General features: G+C 35.0%; 2 protein-coding genes across 5 annotated transcripts; one reads left to right on the forward strand and one right to left on the reverse strand.

Annotated features, from left to right (window-relative positions):
• Positions 1 to 41: 41 nt before the first annotated feature.
• LOC18599821 (MIF4G domain-containing protein / MA3 domain-containing protein) lies at positions 42 to 6828 on the reverse strand. Of its 3 annotated transcripts, none has more exons than XM_018121418.2 (15): positions 6479 to 6828; positions 6087 to 6124; positions 5875 to 5957; positions 4737 to 5580; positions 4582 to 4649; positions 4034 to 4084; positions 3844 to 3926; positions 3224 to 3323; positions 2830 to 2915; positions 2211 to 2293; positions 1779 to 1906; positions 1594 to 1695; positions 1000 to 1293; positions 796 to 918; positions 42 to 686 (listed from the first exon to the last, which is right to left on the reverse strand). In XM_018121418.2, the coding sequence occupies exons 2-15, from the start codon at positions 6088 to 6090 to the stop codon at positions 303 to 305; spliced, it is 2433 nt and encodes an 810-aa protein (XP_017976907.2). In that variant the 5' UTR covers positions 6091 to 6124; positions 6479 to 6828; the 3' UTR covers positions 42 to 302. The 3 variants fall into 3 exon arrangements, with proteins under 3 accessions (XP_017976907.2, XP_017976906.2, XP_007030029.3); XM_018121417.2 differs by having other exon boundaries at positions 4016 to 4084; XM_007029967.3 differs by lacking the exon at positions 4034 to 4084 and having other exon boundaries at positions 6479 to 6827.
• A 1086-nt stretch (positions 6829 to 7914) lies between these two features.
• LOC18599822 (putative disease resistance protein At4g27220) lies at positions 7915 to 15376 on the forward strand. 2 transcript variants are annotated; one of them, XM_007029971.3, is made up of 6 exons: positions 7915 to 11002; positions 11455 to 11949; positions 12126 to 12650; positions 13059 to 13895; positions 14740 to 14789; positions 15052 to 15376. In XM_007029971.3, exons 1-5 carry the CDS (start codon positions 8216 to 8218, stop codon positions 14755 to 14757), a joined length of 4662 nt encoding a protein of 1553 aa, XP_007030033.3. In that variant the 5' UTR covers positions 7915 to 8215; the 3' UTR covers positions 14758 to 14789; positions 15052 to 15376. The 2 variants fall into 2 exon arrangements, with proteins under 2 accessions (XP_007030033.3, XP_088662903.1); XM_088806777.1 differs by having other exon boundaries at positions 12357 to 12650.
• The last annotated feature ends 11 nt before the right edge of the window (positions 15377 to 15387 follow it).

Consider the following 15387-nt stretch of genomic DNA (forward strand, 5'->3'; position numbering starts at 1 on the left):
AGATGAGATAGGTGGGAGATTTGAGCAAGGGAAATGAGCTGTTCAAGTGCTCCCCTAATGCGTATAGGAGAGATTGAAGATTAGTAGAGAAAGAATGGGGATTTAAACCAGTATTACACTTCATTTCTGGGAGTTTAGGCACAGACCAGGCTTAAGTACGTTCCACCATAGAAATAAGAAATCTGAAAAACCTACTTCTGCCTTGGATTGAAAATTTCTCTACAAAAATTTGGTCTAGTCAACCAAACAACTATAATTAAATAATAGAGCTTGAAGGACAAAAATAATGGAACCATTGAGAATCACATGAGAACTCCCTCAGTGTTATTAAGGGCTTTCTTTGCAACCTTAAATTTGTTATTGACTTCCTTGTTCGTTTTCACAACATACTCCTTGATGAAGAACTCCATGCCTTGTCGAAGAGGTTCAAGCTCAGGGGTGACAGCTATACGCGTGAACATGTTCCATATAAGCTTATCAGGGTACTCAAAGATGGCCTCAAATAGTATTCTGAAATGCATGACCCTTTTCGAGCTTAGCATCTGGGGATCACTCCACTCAACAGTTTTTAGGACTGCAAGGGAGAGAGTAAATGAGGCAACCATTTCTGCTATGAATTTTGCTAGGTGCATTGATCTTATAAGTGGCATTGAATCCAGCTCTTTGAAATGGTCCCAGAGACAGAACTGTGAAAGCATGCCAAATTAAAGAAGGATCAAAAACGAACTTCCAAAAAGTTCATTCGGTATACAACAGTAATTCTCAAGTAAAGAAAAAAATAGGAAAAGAAAATACCTGTAAGGTAAACTTGTGGTTTTTGTCATGCTCACACAGCTTGGCAGCAAGAACAGTGTAGTACTTGTTAAACACCTTCTCTTGCAAGCAGCACTCCACAAGAACCCGCATAATATCTCTGTCCTGTAGATGGATGTTCAAATTAACAATTGAAGAATGAAAGAAAAAAGCATCCCTCTTTCTTAAGAAAAAAAGACTGCTCACCTGCTTTCCGGGCAAATCCAACCTTAGAAGCTTCTCAAATGCGTCGATGTAGTCTTCCCCGCTCATTATGATACAAAAGATTGCCCTCCTGCCATCTGTATTCATTCTCTGTGCGGCAGCAAGCTCCAGCATTTTCTGTGCCTCAAGAGCCTCTTTATCAATTCTGCTGGCAACCTCTTCAACATCATTGGTTGCAGAGACCATATCCCCAGACAACCACCATTGACCCTTCTTTTCAGGATCAAGCAGCTTGCTCCATTTAAGCCCTCTTATTAAAATATCTTCAACCTTTAACTGAAAATATCAAGAGCCATGACAATATGAACTCACAAAAAAAAAAAAAAAAAAGTGCACCATGAAACCTATTAATGACTTAAGAACCTCATTGAGAAAACTGATAAAGAAATATCGGATCCTATAAATTTGCATTGAAATACAGCTGATGACAGGTAATAGTAATTTATTACATGTAGCCAGGCTAAAACTAAAAGGTCTAATTGATTAAAGGAATTCTTGATGCAAGTTTAACTCCAAAAGGTAAAAAGGGAAAAATTCAAAAAAAAAAGGTTCCAGAAATACAAAAAGAAGCATTACCTTTTGTAACCATTTCTTGATCCGAGTGTGTTGCACCGTATCTTCCTTGGGCCTTTTCTTGTTATTTTTGATATCACATATTGTCTCAAGCATGAATTCCATCTGCAAAGCTAACAATATAAGATATCTTAAAATAGAAGAAAATTAGCACACTAGATCTAAAAGAAAACTAATAAAAAGCTTACTCTTCTGCCATTTATTTTTCCCTGGCCATCTCCAGAGGAAGCCTTTAACTCGCTCACCCTGTTTTGAACGCTAAGAATAAAATTTTTCATAGTAGCAGGATCATCACCCCTTATTTTCATCCCACAGCCTATTCAATCAATGAAAATTCATGTTAGAAATAATTTGCTTGTCCAGAATCTAGAAATTTTTATGTACACATGCAAGTACTTCGACATTATGCTACCATCAAATATCATACAACGATTAATTTGTGCATCATAAATTTTGCAAAAAGACGAGATAAAAATAATAATTTATTTCAATGAATAAAAAAGTAATTGGTCAGGGAAAATTCAAAGCTTAAGCATTCTGTTCTCCATAAATGCTTTAGATATAACTTAACAATCAAATTATGAAAACAATTGAGTGAAGGTACTTGTAATAAGACTTACATTGTAAAATTGTCAGGATGGTAGAGACATCGATCTCTGTCAACCTCTTGCTCAACATGATCAGAAAATCATATATTAAATCGCTGAAAACAAACACCGGAAGTAGCTGTGAGAATAGCATTATAGAATACATCACAAGCCATATTGAAAATATATAACAAGTTAGGATATTGATAAGAAGTTAACAACTCAGAAACAAAGACATAGTAACCATCAAGCAGCTTGTTTGAATATAATGGAACCACAAGTTAGGTGAAAAGTCACGAATATTGCCATAGACACGAGGGATTTGTACAATGCATGAAGCTCATGTGGGTCATTTGGTGACTTTTAAACTGCATTGCATGATAACAATGCCCTTGTCATTCTGACAAGGACTATTGTTGTCATTACAGTGAAAAGCAAAAGAAATAGCTAATGCTTTCAGTGACCATCATGACCCCCTCTCATCATATATGTGACCACACTGGTGATATTATAGAGACATTAAATGATAAATAAATGCTCTTAACCATCAATTGATTCACTTCTTGGAAATGCTTTGATTGAGAGCATCTTTGCTTTACCTCAACAAAAATTTTCAGTAAAGTCAAGCATCAACATTTTTGAGAGTACCTACCTTGAGCAAACTCCAAAGATGCAGAGATAAGATAGCAAGAGAGTAAGATTTCGTAAGGAAAGATTGTCCTCTTTGAGATACTCCTCCTGACAAAGAAAAATGTTTACTTTTAGAATTGCATCAGTGCAAACAGAAATGCTCTGAAAGTCCAAATTAGGATATAAACACCCATATGATCAATAAAAGACAGCAAATTTAACCAATCAAAAAAAAAAAAAAGTGGGGAATTTTAAAGACTAAGCCTGCTTGAAGCAATAACCTTTCAAGTTAACAAATCTTGAATGTCAGTATCAATCATGAAAAGCATTTTTTTTATAGTAAGACTTGTAAGACAAGCCTGGATGACAATAAAGGCATTTAAAATAGAACTGCTTCTTAAATTGGTTAAACATACCTCAAAAGTCTTGGCAAGTGAAGCAATAAGTTTTGCACTGAAGTCCATCCCAACTAAACAAGCCATGCCAGCAACAAAGGAGGCAAAGACAGCAGCATGCCTTTACAAAGAAACAGACAACATTAACAATAAATACAACTTCTGTAAGGAGAAAAAAATGAAGTTACAATAACAACAATAAAATAAGCTTTCTCCCACTAAATGCAGTCAGCTACATAGATCATACTGTGCACCTTGTACTCTATTAATGATCACTGTTATTCCCTCTAGAAAGTATATTATTAGTGCTGATGAATAAAATAATTATTACATCATGTGTGTACTATTCAAATAGGAAGACATAGTTTTGTATCAAAATGTACACGTGCTATCTACAGCTACGTCATAACTGCTTCGGCTTTTATGACGAAGATAGATAAAATATAAAATAAAGGAGCAACGCTCTTCAAACAAAATTTACAAACACAGCACATATATAAACTGGAGATTAGAAAATATTTAGAAGGAAGATAGATAACATATAAAATAAAGCGAATAAGTTTCTTTATCATTATTCTTCTTTTAACTTGATAATATGATGGAGAACATAAAAGTTAAAGAGAGGCAAGTCGGCTCTTAACTGTTCATTGCCTCTAGGACCATTGTAACAAGATGCCAACACCTCCTCACTGATAATCTGTGAGCTGACACTGCGGCTAATTGACTGCAGCAGGGTAAAATGACGAAGTTTAAGTCATATTGTTTTCATTCCAAAATGAAGAAACAGAGGATAGTAGATAGGTAACTGCATACTGATTCCTTAGAAAAAACCTGTTGCTCTGATTCTACATTTTCATTGAAGCACCCGTGTCCTACACATATCTGAAAGACATGGATATAGAGGTCCAACCCCCCAAATATGAGGACATACTTAAAAGAAATGACCGTGTCCATGTCAGATACGGGACATACCCGTATCTGACATTCACAACTGAGTCTAAGTAACATAGGGAAAAACTATCACAAAATGAAAAAGTTTTGTAAACCATGAGGTGCCCTACGACATTCACACCTGAGTCTAAGTAACATAGGGAAAAACTATCACAAAATGAAAAAGTTTTGTAAACCATGAGGTGCCCTACTAACAAACTCATAAATGTGGTTTCAGTAAACAGCAGTCCCCCCATCCAAACGGTGGGTACCACTTATACCAGTTTCATGCACTAAAGTTGGAACAGATAAATCAATCAGTCTAAACTCTAAAATGTTTATTTCTGAGTAAGACTACAGATATAGATTAAATCTACTCAAAGGATTCAGAAGACAAGATACAGAGAATCATATTAAAACTAAAGGCTAGAGATAGCATAATAACATACACGAAAAATTGTGGCCATTTCACCAGTAATTGATTCCACATTAGATTCAGACAGTCTATTCAGAAGACCTGGAACATAGTAAAAAAAGCAGTAGCATGTCAAATTTAAAAATGAAAGGCAAAAATCTAAAGCTTATAAAAACTTAGTTTTCATACCTCGAACTCGTCTGCGAATTTGAGTCTGCTCCTCCGACTCATTTCTTGCGCGAGATCTCAAGCGAGGAGCAACATATTTTACATTACCCTCCATTGCAGGTGCCTTGGGTGAAGCTTCATTTAATGCTACCTCTTTGCTATGGCTTTCAGTGGGCAGGGATACACCAAGGGCTGTCTCACCTGCCATGTTACCTTCTTGTCCTTGCTGCAAAAACTTTCTGTTCCTGCGTCTCTTACGTGCTGGCACCTTTGCAAGAATATCTTCGAATGCCATCTCTGCATTGTCCTCCAGCTCGGAAGCTGCAATGGTTGAGTCATCTGCAATATCATCTTCGAAAGCCTGGTCTGCTGATTTTTTCTTCTTATGCTTCTTACTAGAAGTAGGGTTCACAGTTCTCTCATCAGAAAACCGTTCAGTATCTGGGACTTCTTCATCCCAAGATTCAAGAGCAGATGGAACATCTTCAAATAACATATTGAGGTCATCATCATCTCCCCTTAATTTACCATCTTTCACCTTGAGTTTCTTTGCAAGTTTCCTCTCCAATTCCAAGTCCTTTTGTGCAAGCATGGCAGCATTCGGCGTCTCCATTTCAAGATACTCTTCAAACTTAGTCTTCGAAGTTCTTTTCAAGCTCTTCTTTCCTTTAACCATCTTTGATTCATTAAAATCATGATCTTCCTCAAGCTTCAATTTACTCTCTGCTTTACTTGGAATGGTGGAGTGCTCACTAGCTTGTTGCACAATTTCATTTTCTTTAAGAAACCGAGTTTGTGAATTCTTTATTTTGTTCCCCTTTTTTGACTTTACGTCTCTTAATTGTCTCTCCATCCTCTGAGATTTCTGTAATTATAAAATTAACATCATATAACTGAAAAAATAATGCTACTTGCCTCACCGCTTTTCTCCAAACTATTTTCACTCCCTGATGTGACATATAATTATGGGATAATTGCAAACGTGCGATCTGCTAATTCACGCGTGGATATTTAAATTCTCAATTAAAATGTTTGAAGTTAACCAATAAATTATTGTCATGTCAGGTAGGCCAAACACAATTTTGTAGAAGAAAAAAAAGAAAAAAATTTGTATGCCTCTGAAGAATAAGCAAGAAGAAAGAAAAAGATTAAATTCTACCTGATCTTGGAGCCATGAGTCATGTTTTTGCTTATTATGTGCTAATCGAGCTTCTTTTCGCTTTTCTCGGCGTGACTTACTCTCTGTGGCAGAATCAAAACAACATGAAAAAATATTCTTTGTAATCTTTCAACCCAAAAAAAAAAAACCTACTTTACAAAAAAAGAAAAAGAAAATCAATAACAGTAAACTAACCAATAAAAATTGCTTACCCATTATTCCAAATTAAGCTTAATCACCAGCAAATGAACTGCCAAAACAAGAAAAAACTAATTTTAACTGCCTAATCAGTGATAGCGTGTGGCATAAACTACCAAATGGGTAATCAATAAGAAGGCAAATTCTTTTAAAAAAAATCATAATTCAAAAACAGGTTAAAAGTCATCAACAAAAAGGGTAACATAATTGAGAATTATTATTTTTTCTTTCTCAAAAATGAGAAACATGAAGTTAAAAATGTAACAAAGTAGAATACTCTACATTACCTATTGCTAAAAGAGCAAAAAAAGTAAAATACAATAAAACAGGAACTTTTTTTTGTGGGATTAAACTACTAAAGCAAGAATTGTTATTCACAGAAAGTAAACAGAGATAGAGAGAGTACTTGGCAGTGTGTGAAGTTGGGATTACGGATTAGGAACTGCCGTGCTTGGTGGGTCTCCGCCTGCAGCGGCTAACACGGCGGAGGAAAGCGGAAGAGCGGCCACTTAGCGGTGGAGAACCCGACTGGATGAGAAAGAGGGACAGTGTGTGGGTTTTTAAAAGGGTTTTGCTCAGCTATTTTTGTTTTTTATTTTCGATGGTTAATTTTCTTGCGGATTTGGTGTAGTTTTATTTATTTTATAGAGCCTAACTAATGATTTATTGGTCTAACTTCAGCCCGAGGGTTTTTAACGGGCTCGCTGAGTCTCGCTAGATTGGCTTAGTATTACTAGTAATCAGGGGTGAGCAAAATTCAATTGACTCGAATACAATTTTGATAAAATGATTTGATTCGATCGATTTATTAGATTTATTAATTTAAAAAATTTGATTTAATTAATTAATTTAATTAATTTTTTATTTTAAAATTTTTTAAATAAAATTAACTAAAAAATTAAATTAATATTATATATATATAAATATATGTAATACTATATATGTTAGTTTATATAAAAATAATTTTTTATTAATAACTTGATAATTTATGATGAATGATTGTCTTGTTTTACACTATCTCATTTTGTGAATGTTAATTTTATTATTTTTATTATGTTGAGTAGTGAAGGTTAAAACTTACAAGTTAAAACCCTCGTATATTAATTTAAAAATAAAATATTTCAAAATTTTTAAATTTTAATTAAAATTATATAAAAATTTATTAATTTAAACAATAAACCCCCTATCTCAAAAACTTTAATATCATTAATTAAAAAAACAAAAAAAATTAAAATATCTTTCTTCTTTCTTTTAACTTTTTTTTTAAACAATTTGATCGGTCGACAACGCTCTCTTACGTTAACTGGTTATCCCGTGGCCAGATTTGACATTCTTTGACGCTGAGGAGTGCCATATCTGGCATTGCCAAACTTGGCTCTCACTGAAAAGGAGCTCTACGCTCCTTCAGAGGGGAGCTCTCGTGCTCCCTTACCTAGCGCGATGCGTTAGATCTGGTTAGATCAAGTTAGGGAAGAAGATAAGATTTTTTTTTTAAAAAAAAGTTAAAAGTGAAAAATAAAGTTTTATATAGTATTTTAATTTTTAACATGTCTAAAGGTAAAATTGTTGAAAAAAATATTATCATTTCAGTAAATTAACGAAAATATTAATAATTGACTAAGTTAGATTTATGTATTTAGTAATAGGTATTTTTTTAAGATGAAGTGTCAATTTCTCAAATTTATGAATCTTCTATAATTTTGATAAAAAAGTGTTAGGATATTTTGTTTTTAATTTAATGATTTATGTGGAAAGATATAATTATATAAATAAAAAGATAAATATTATATATATTTTATATGTAAATTCTTTATATATTTTATAATTATAAATAAAGTCCGATCAGTCCTTACATCAGAAAAACCACTCTTTCCACACTGTTTCGAAGACCTTCATCTTTGCTCTTCAAGTCTCAAACAAATCATAGAGCTGAATCTATACATGGAGGTACACTTTTGAATACCCTTGTGGCATCTGCTTTCACCGTTGCGTTTCTTCTTGTAATCCTTCTTCTTTCTACAGCAATTACTCTGTTATTCCTGTTGTTGTTCTTGTTTTTTTTTTTGTCTTGTTGGGGGGGGGGTTTGGTAATTTGGTTTGCTTCACATCTAGTACAAAATACCAAAAAGAACATAAAAGAGAAATGGAGATCTGCATTTCCGTTGCGGCTAAAACTTCCGAGTACGCGGTTGTTCCAATCAAAAACCAAATTGGTTACATTTTCAAGCATGAAGGCAAGGTAGAAAGTTTGAGAATTGGGGTTGGGAAGCTGAAGGATGCAAGAGAAAGGGTGCGTCATTCAGTTGAAGAAGCGAAAAGAAGAGGGGAAGAGATTGAGCAGGATGTGGAAACATGGTTGACTCGGGTCAACAAAAAGCTTAGCGATCGAGATCAAGATGAGGATGCAGACAAAGCCAAGAACAAGTGTTTAATTGGGTTGTGTCCTAATTTGAAGACTCGTTATCAGCTGTGTAAGAGAGCAGAGAAGGAGAGCGAGGCCATTGTTGAACTTCTGAATGAAGCTGAGAAATTCAACTCAGTTTCGGTGTCGTACCGTCCAGCTCCCCAGGAGATAATGTCCACCTATGTTGAAGGTTTCGAGGACTTTGAGTCAAGGAGGCATGTATTCGACGGGGTTATGGAGGCTTTGAAAGATTCTAGTGTCAACATTGTAGGGGTGTATGGAATGGGTGGCGTAGGAAAGACTACGTTAGCAAGACATGTTGCAGGGCAAGCTAAGGAAAAAAATTTATTTGATACTGTGGTGATGGCATTTGTAACACAAAATGCAGAGATAGCAGAAATTCAACAACAGATTGGAGATAGGTTAGGTCTGGAATTTGATGCAAAGACTATCTCTGTGAGAGCGGATCAGCTACGTGAGAGGCTGAAGAAAGAGAACAAGGTTCTTGTTATTTTGGATGATCTTTGGGCAAGACTGGATCTGGAGGCAGTTGGAATTCCTTGTGGAGGTGAACATGTGGGATGCAAAATTTTGTTGACTTCTAGAGATCTCAATGTTTTGTCCATGATGGATTCTAGGAATAATTTTCCTGTTGGGGTTTTAGAAGAAAAGGAAGCCTGGAACCTGTTTAATAAGATGGCTGGTGATAGTGTCAATGAAAGTCCGGACTTGTATTCCACAGCAATTGAAGTTGCTAAGAAATGTGCAGGACTGCCAATTGCCATAGTAACAGTTGCAAGGGCTTTGAGAAATAAGGGTCTGTTTCAATGGAGAGATGCCTTGCAGCAACTAAGAACGCCTTCCCCAAGAAATTTCACTGGGATACCAGCACCAATTTATTCGGCTATAGAGCTGAGTTACAGTCATTTGGAAAGTCAGGAACTTAAGTCAACTTTCTTGCTGTGTAGTTTACTGTGTGCTGACACTCCTATTAGTGACTTGGTGAAATATGGCGTGGGTTTGGGTTTATTTCAAGGTGTAAATACAATTGAAGAAGCACGAGACAGAGCATACTCATTGGTCCATCAACTGAAATCTTCTTGCTTGTTGATTGACAGTTTTTTTGAGGATGTTTTCTCAGTGCATGAAGTTGTTCGAGATGTTGCACTATCAATTGCATTCAGGGAGCAGCATGGTTTTTCATTAAGAAATGAAGTTGCACCAAAAGAATGGCCTCCTATGGATATGCTAAATAACTGCATTTTCATGTCATTGTCTCACAACCATTTTATCGAGCTTCCTAAAGAGCTGGAATGTCCACAACTACAGTTTTTTTACATTTGTAATGTTTTTCCTACTCTGAAAATTCGGGACAATTTTTTCACAGGGATGAGAAAGTTGGAAGTCTTGGATTTGACTGGTGTGTGCTTTTCATCACTACCCTCGTCAGTTAGTCTCTTAGCAAATGTCCGTACATTGTGTCTGGATCGAAGTAGTTTTGAAAACATAGCTATTGTTGGAGAGCTCAAGACAATTGAAATCCTTAGCCTTCGAGAATGTAGTATTAAACAGCTGCCAAGGGAAATTGGGCAGTTGTCTCGGCTAAGGATGTTAGATTTGGGTAATAATCCCAGACTGAAATTGATTCCATCAGGAGTATTTTCAAGTTTGTCTGGATTAGAAGAACTATGTTTGGAGAGGAGCTTCACTGAATGGGACATTGAGGGCAATGCTAGTCTTGTCGAATTGAAGCATTTATCTAGGTTGACCTCTTTGGATGTACATATTCGGAATGTCCAAATTGTGCCAATGAAGTTGTTCTCTGGAAAGTTGAAAAGATACAAGATTTTGATTGGAGATATGTGGTATTGGTCTAGTGAGAGGAAAACCTCAAGAACATTGAAGCTCAAGTTAAATTCGAGCTTTCATTTGGATCATGAAATCAAAACCTTACTAAAGAAAACTGAAGATCTGTATCTAGATGAAGTGAAAGATATAAAGAATGTACTTTATGAGTTAGATGCTGAAGGCTTTCCTCAATTGAAGTATCTCCATGTCCAAAATAGTCCAACAATGGAACATATCATTAACTCTGTGGAGTGGGTTCCTTGCAAAGCATTTCCTATCTTGGAGTCATTATCTCTTCAAAATATGATTAATTTGGAGAAGATATGTCATGGTGAAATTGTAGCAGAATCTTTTAGCAGACTAAAAATCATAAAGGTTGCACGTTGTGATAGATTGAACAACTTCTTCTCACTGTCCACAGCCAGAAAGATTTTCCAACTTCAGGAAATTGAAGTAACTGACTGTGAGAACATCACAGAGATTGTTGCTGAGGAAAGAGAGGTAAACATTGAAGATAATGAAGCATTGTTCTGTCAACTACGGTCCTTGACACTCGTTTATCTGTCGAATTTCCTTCACTTCTGCTCAAGAGAGGAAAAACTTTTAACATCTGAACATGGAAGATCACAATCAACTATTGACACAAGGTCTAAGGAAAGGACGCTTTTCAACGAAAAGGTACTTGTTGAGGTGATTTATTTAATAGTACAAATTATTTGATTACTAATCCATAATCGAATTTGATTAAAATTTTATTAATCTTAAAAATTGTGTAAGGTGATTTATTGATTAATTATAAAATAGTTTTAGGTGAAGAAAAAAAAATCAATTATTGATATTTTAAAAGGAAATTGAAAAGGGTGCAAAAGTTATTTTGAAAGAAGGATTAATGAAGGTTGAAACTAACAACTAAATAACCAATAACATGTGAAAACTTCGAAAAATGCCAATAAATCAGATTGAGTTTTAGGGGCTTAATAATAGCCTGACATTGATTTCTTTTATATATAGTTGTGTAGCTCTTTACTAATTTTTCCTATGGATGTAGGTCACAAAAATTGAATCATGTTATGTCTTGTGTTTTTTCTTTTATTATTGTATTCATTATCTGATATCAATTTTATCATCAGGATGTGTTTCCGAATTTGGAGAAGTTGTACCTGTACTCAATCAACGTTGAGAAAATATGGCATATGTGCTGTTTTCCAGCTAATTGTTCTACTGTTCAAAATTTAACGACTTTCATTGTGACTGGCTGTGGCAATTTGAAATGTCTTTTTTCATCTTCTATGGTTCAAAGTTTAGTGCAACTCAAAATAGTTGAGATTGCTAATTGTGAGATGATGGAAGAAGTAGTAGTTGCAGAAGAAGAAAAAGTAAGCAAGATGATGTTCCCTAAACTAGAGAGACTGTCACTTAACAACCTTCCCAAGCTCACAAGATTCTGCTCTGAAAGTTTAATTGAATTCTCTTCTCTAAGTGAGTTGTTTCTAGGAAGCTGCCCTTGTTTGAAGATGTTTGTCTCGGGCTTCCTGGGTGCAGGCACAACAATCAAAAAAGAAGTAAGGAAGAACAAATCAAAGGAGAACATCTGTACTGACATACTAATTCTTTTTGATGAAAAGGTTGATTCATTTATCACTTATCTCCTCTTCTTTTAATCCCCTTTTTAAATAATTAGGAATTTTCTATTTATAGGTTCTTGCTTTCCTAGCATTCTAAATTTGGTATTTACTTAGCTTTTCCTTGTACAATATCTTTGAATATATGCTCAATTATAATTGCAATCAAATTTATGTAGGTGGCACTTCCTATGCTAAGGAATTTGACAATTTATAGGATGGCTAGCTTGGAAAAGATATGGCATGACCAACTTTATTTGGATTCCTTTTGCAAATTAAATGATTTTTATTTGGGCTTCTGTGAGAAGTTACTGAATGTTTTTCCATTTAGCATGCTGGAAAGACTTCGGAGACTAAAGACATTAAACATATTCAAATGTGATTCTCTAGAAGAAATATTTGAATCTCAGGGACTCCGTGCTCATGAATCATGTGCTGCAAAAGCCACTCAATCGACTGAGCTAGAAGCAATCACAAAGTTGGCATTTCCTCAAGCGAGGTCCTTACAATTGACTAAGCTACCAAAATTAAAGAGTTTTTACCCAAGGTTACATTCTACAGAATGGCCATTATTGGAAAGAATGGAGGTGGTAGAATGTGACAAAGTGGAGATATTTGCTTTAGAGTATCCGAGCTTGAAAGAAATCCAAGGAAAGACCCAATTCGAATTCCCACTTCAACAACCCTTGTTTTGGGTCAATAAGGTATGACCCAATAAACTTCAATTTAAGATGTGCTAGTTTTGAAAAGCCAGTTTTATATGTGTAGTGGATTCCAAATCAATTATGATTTCATAATGTAAGGTCTTATATTCGGCTTGCCAACATGATGGATGTTAAATAACCATTTTCTCACAATGATAGCCCATTGGTTTCTAGCATATTAGGATAACTTTCATTTGCCTACCTTTCCTCAACTTCTGGTGTATGCTAGAATGAAGAAGAGTTACTCAATTCTGCTTCATGTACAAAATTAATTGATAATTTAACATTGCAAGAGGATGTATCAGATGTAAATGTGGCTGGATACTTAATGGAGGTTGAATACAATTTTTACATCCTTTAGATAGTTCCTCTGCATCGTTTTTATTGAACATGTTTTTCAATACACAGGTTACATTCCCTAGCCTAGAAGAATTGACGTTGGTTAGAAAGGAAATGATGAAGGAGATATGGCAGGGACAAGTCCCGGCAGAGTATTTCAGAAAACTAAAAGTTCTTGTGCTCAGAGGGTTCCCTAAGCAATCAGCTACCTTGCTATCTCGATTCTTCAGATCGTTAAAGAGTCTTGAAAAACTTGATGTACGTGATGCTTCTTTTGACAAGATATTCCAATGTGAAGGGCTTGCTGGTGAGGAAAAACATGCGTGGACATTTCAGTGCTTAACTGAATTAAAACTGTTTAACCTTCCTGAGCTGATGCATCTTTGGGAGGAAGGATTCCAACCTGGACCAATCATCCAAAAGCTGAGAATTTTAGAAGTTGTGGAATGTGATGAATTGAAGAATTTAGCACCATCTTCAGCATCTTTCCAAAACCTTATGACATTGGAAGTATCAAAATGTCATGGGTTCATAAATTTGGTAACACACTCAACAGCTAAAAGCTTGATGCAGTTAACCAGAATGAGTATAACAGATTGCAAAATGGTAGAAAATATTGTTGCATGTGTGGGTGAGGAAATGAAGGATGGAATCGTTTTCACCCAATTGAAATATTTGGAACTTAATTGTCTACCAAACCTGGAATGCTTCTGCTTGGAAAGCTGTGACCTTGTCTTCCCATCATTAGAACAACTAATTGTGATGCAGTGCCCAAATATGAAGATTTTCTCGAAGGGAGAGTTAAGTACACCAAAGTTGCAAAAAGTGCAAGTGACAGAAGATGAAGCTGAAGGGCATACGGAGGGCAGCCACAACACCACCATACAGCAGCTGTTCAAAGAACAGGTAAGTTTTTCAAAAACTTTCCTTGCATTTCTTAAAAATTCCAGTCCACTCTGCTTTCCCCAGCCTGATTAAAGTGATGGTCTAACTAGAAGCTTTCTCTGGCAAAGTGGCTTCCTATAACCATTGTTGTGCATATGCCTCTGTGAGAAACCCTCAGCAACTTGCAATTGAACTACTTTGCCCTCATTCAAAACAAATTTTGCAGTTTAGTTTTAATATTCAACAAAACGAATTTTGAAACATAAATTAGAAAGCACATATATCAAAAGTCTATTGTGAATGAGATATTTTCTCGGTGGCATTGTGGAGACCCTAAAATCTTGAGATGCCAGATTCAAATCCCACCATGTGTGAGTTTTGATCCAACTAACTGGTTGGTTGATCAGACTGTTTGGTTTATTTCAATAATTTCTTATACGAAATGCAATACTTAATTGTAATTGTAACTTTTATTTGTGCATATAACTTAATAAAAAACAAAAGTCTATCAGATTTGAATGATAAAAATTTTTCATCAATGCAACTTTAAGCAAAGGCAATATATAAGATGAAATTGAGAAAACCAGGTTACCACCCACTTTAAAATGAAAGCCTTAACTCCCCAAATAGCTCCAGTTACATTAGCTGCAGAATACAGATCCTGAAATTCTTAAGTAATTTGAGATAATGAAAATGATACCTAATGTACCTTGGGAACCTATCATTTTAAACCCTGCAAACCAAATTAAGCCTTTTTATGCTAAAATTTAGGCAGTCTAAGATTAGAATGCATGATTTCCCTCTTAGCTGTTCCAGTAAATTCTTGCTTTGACATTGATATTTCTGGCTTTTGTGATTATTGCAGAATTTCAAAGCTTATTAATGCTACACTTCATTTGCCCACAGTGGATTAAGGTAAAAGATAAAGCCAAGGATAAAGCTCTTTTGAACTCGTTCATGAAACTCGACTAGTTTCTTTATTTTTTGGTCATAAATTAGCATTAAAATCGTTTTCAAAAACACATTTTCATTGAAATCATGTCTCTATAAACACATTTTCCATTAAAATAGCATTCTGAGGTTTCAAGTTTGAGGCACCATACTTCATTTTCCTTTGAGTTTACTGAGATACTGATCATTCAAAGAGTTCTCATGACCATGCTCTTTGCATTCTCAGGTTCAACAGCAGAAGGGCCTCTTTTTGTTCATATTTCATCGTCTCATGATGATGATGATGCTTTTATCAGAAAGAAATAGAATCATTAGGTTGAATTCAGTTTGTATTTTTTTCTTAATATCGTTTATAATAGAAAAAGGGGCAAATAAAGAAGGATGGAAGGAATATATAGTTAATTGTACTTTGTATAAGATATGAATTAATATTATACAAGGCATGGCTATAGAGAATTTTTTTTTTTATAATTAAGGGAAAGGGGATTCGAACTTTACTCTTCAGACAGGGGATCATGTATCAATTAATAAGGTCATAGAGAATTCTTTACTAGTGCGTGAT

Source organism: Theobroma cacao, chromosome 5 (assembly GCF_053813885.1).
Source record: "Theobroma cacao isolate CCN51 chromosome 5, ASM5381388v1, whole genome shotgun sequence".
NCBI classification, from domain to species: domain Eukaryota; kingdom Viridiplantae; phylum Streptophyta; class Magnoliopsida; order Malvales; family Malvaceae; genus Theobroma; species Theobroma cacao.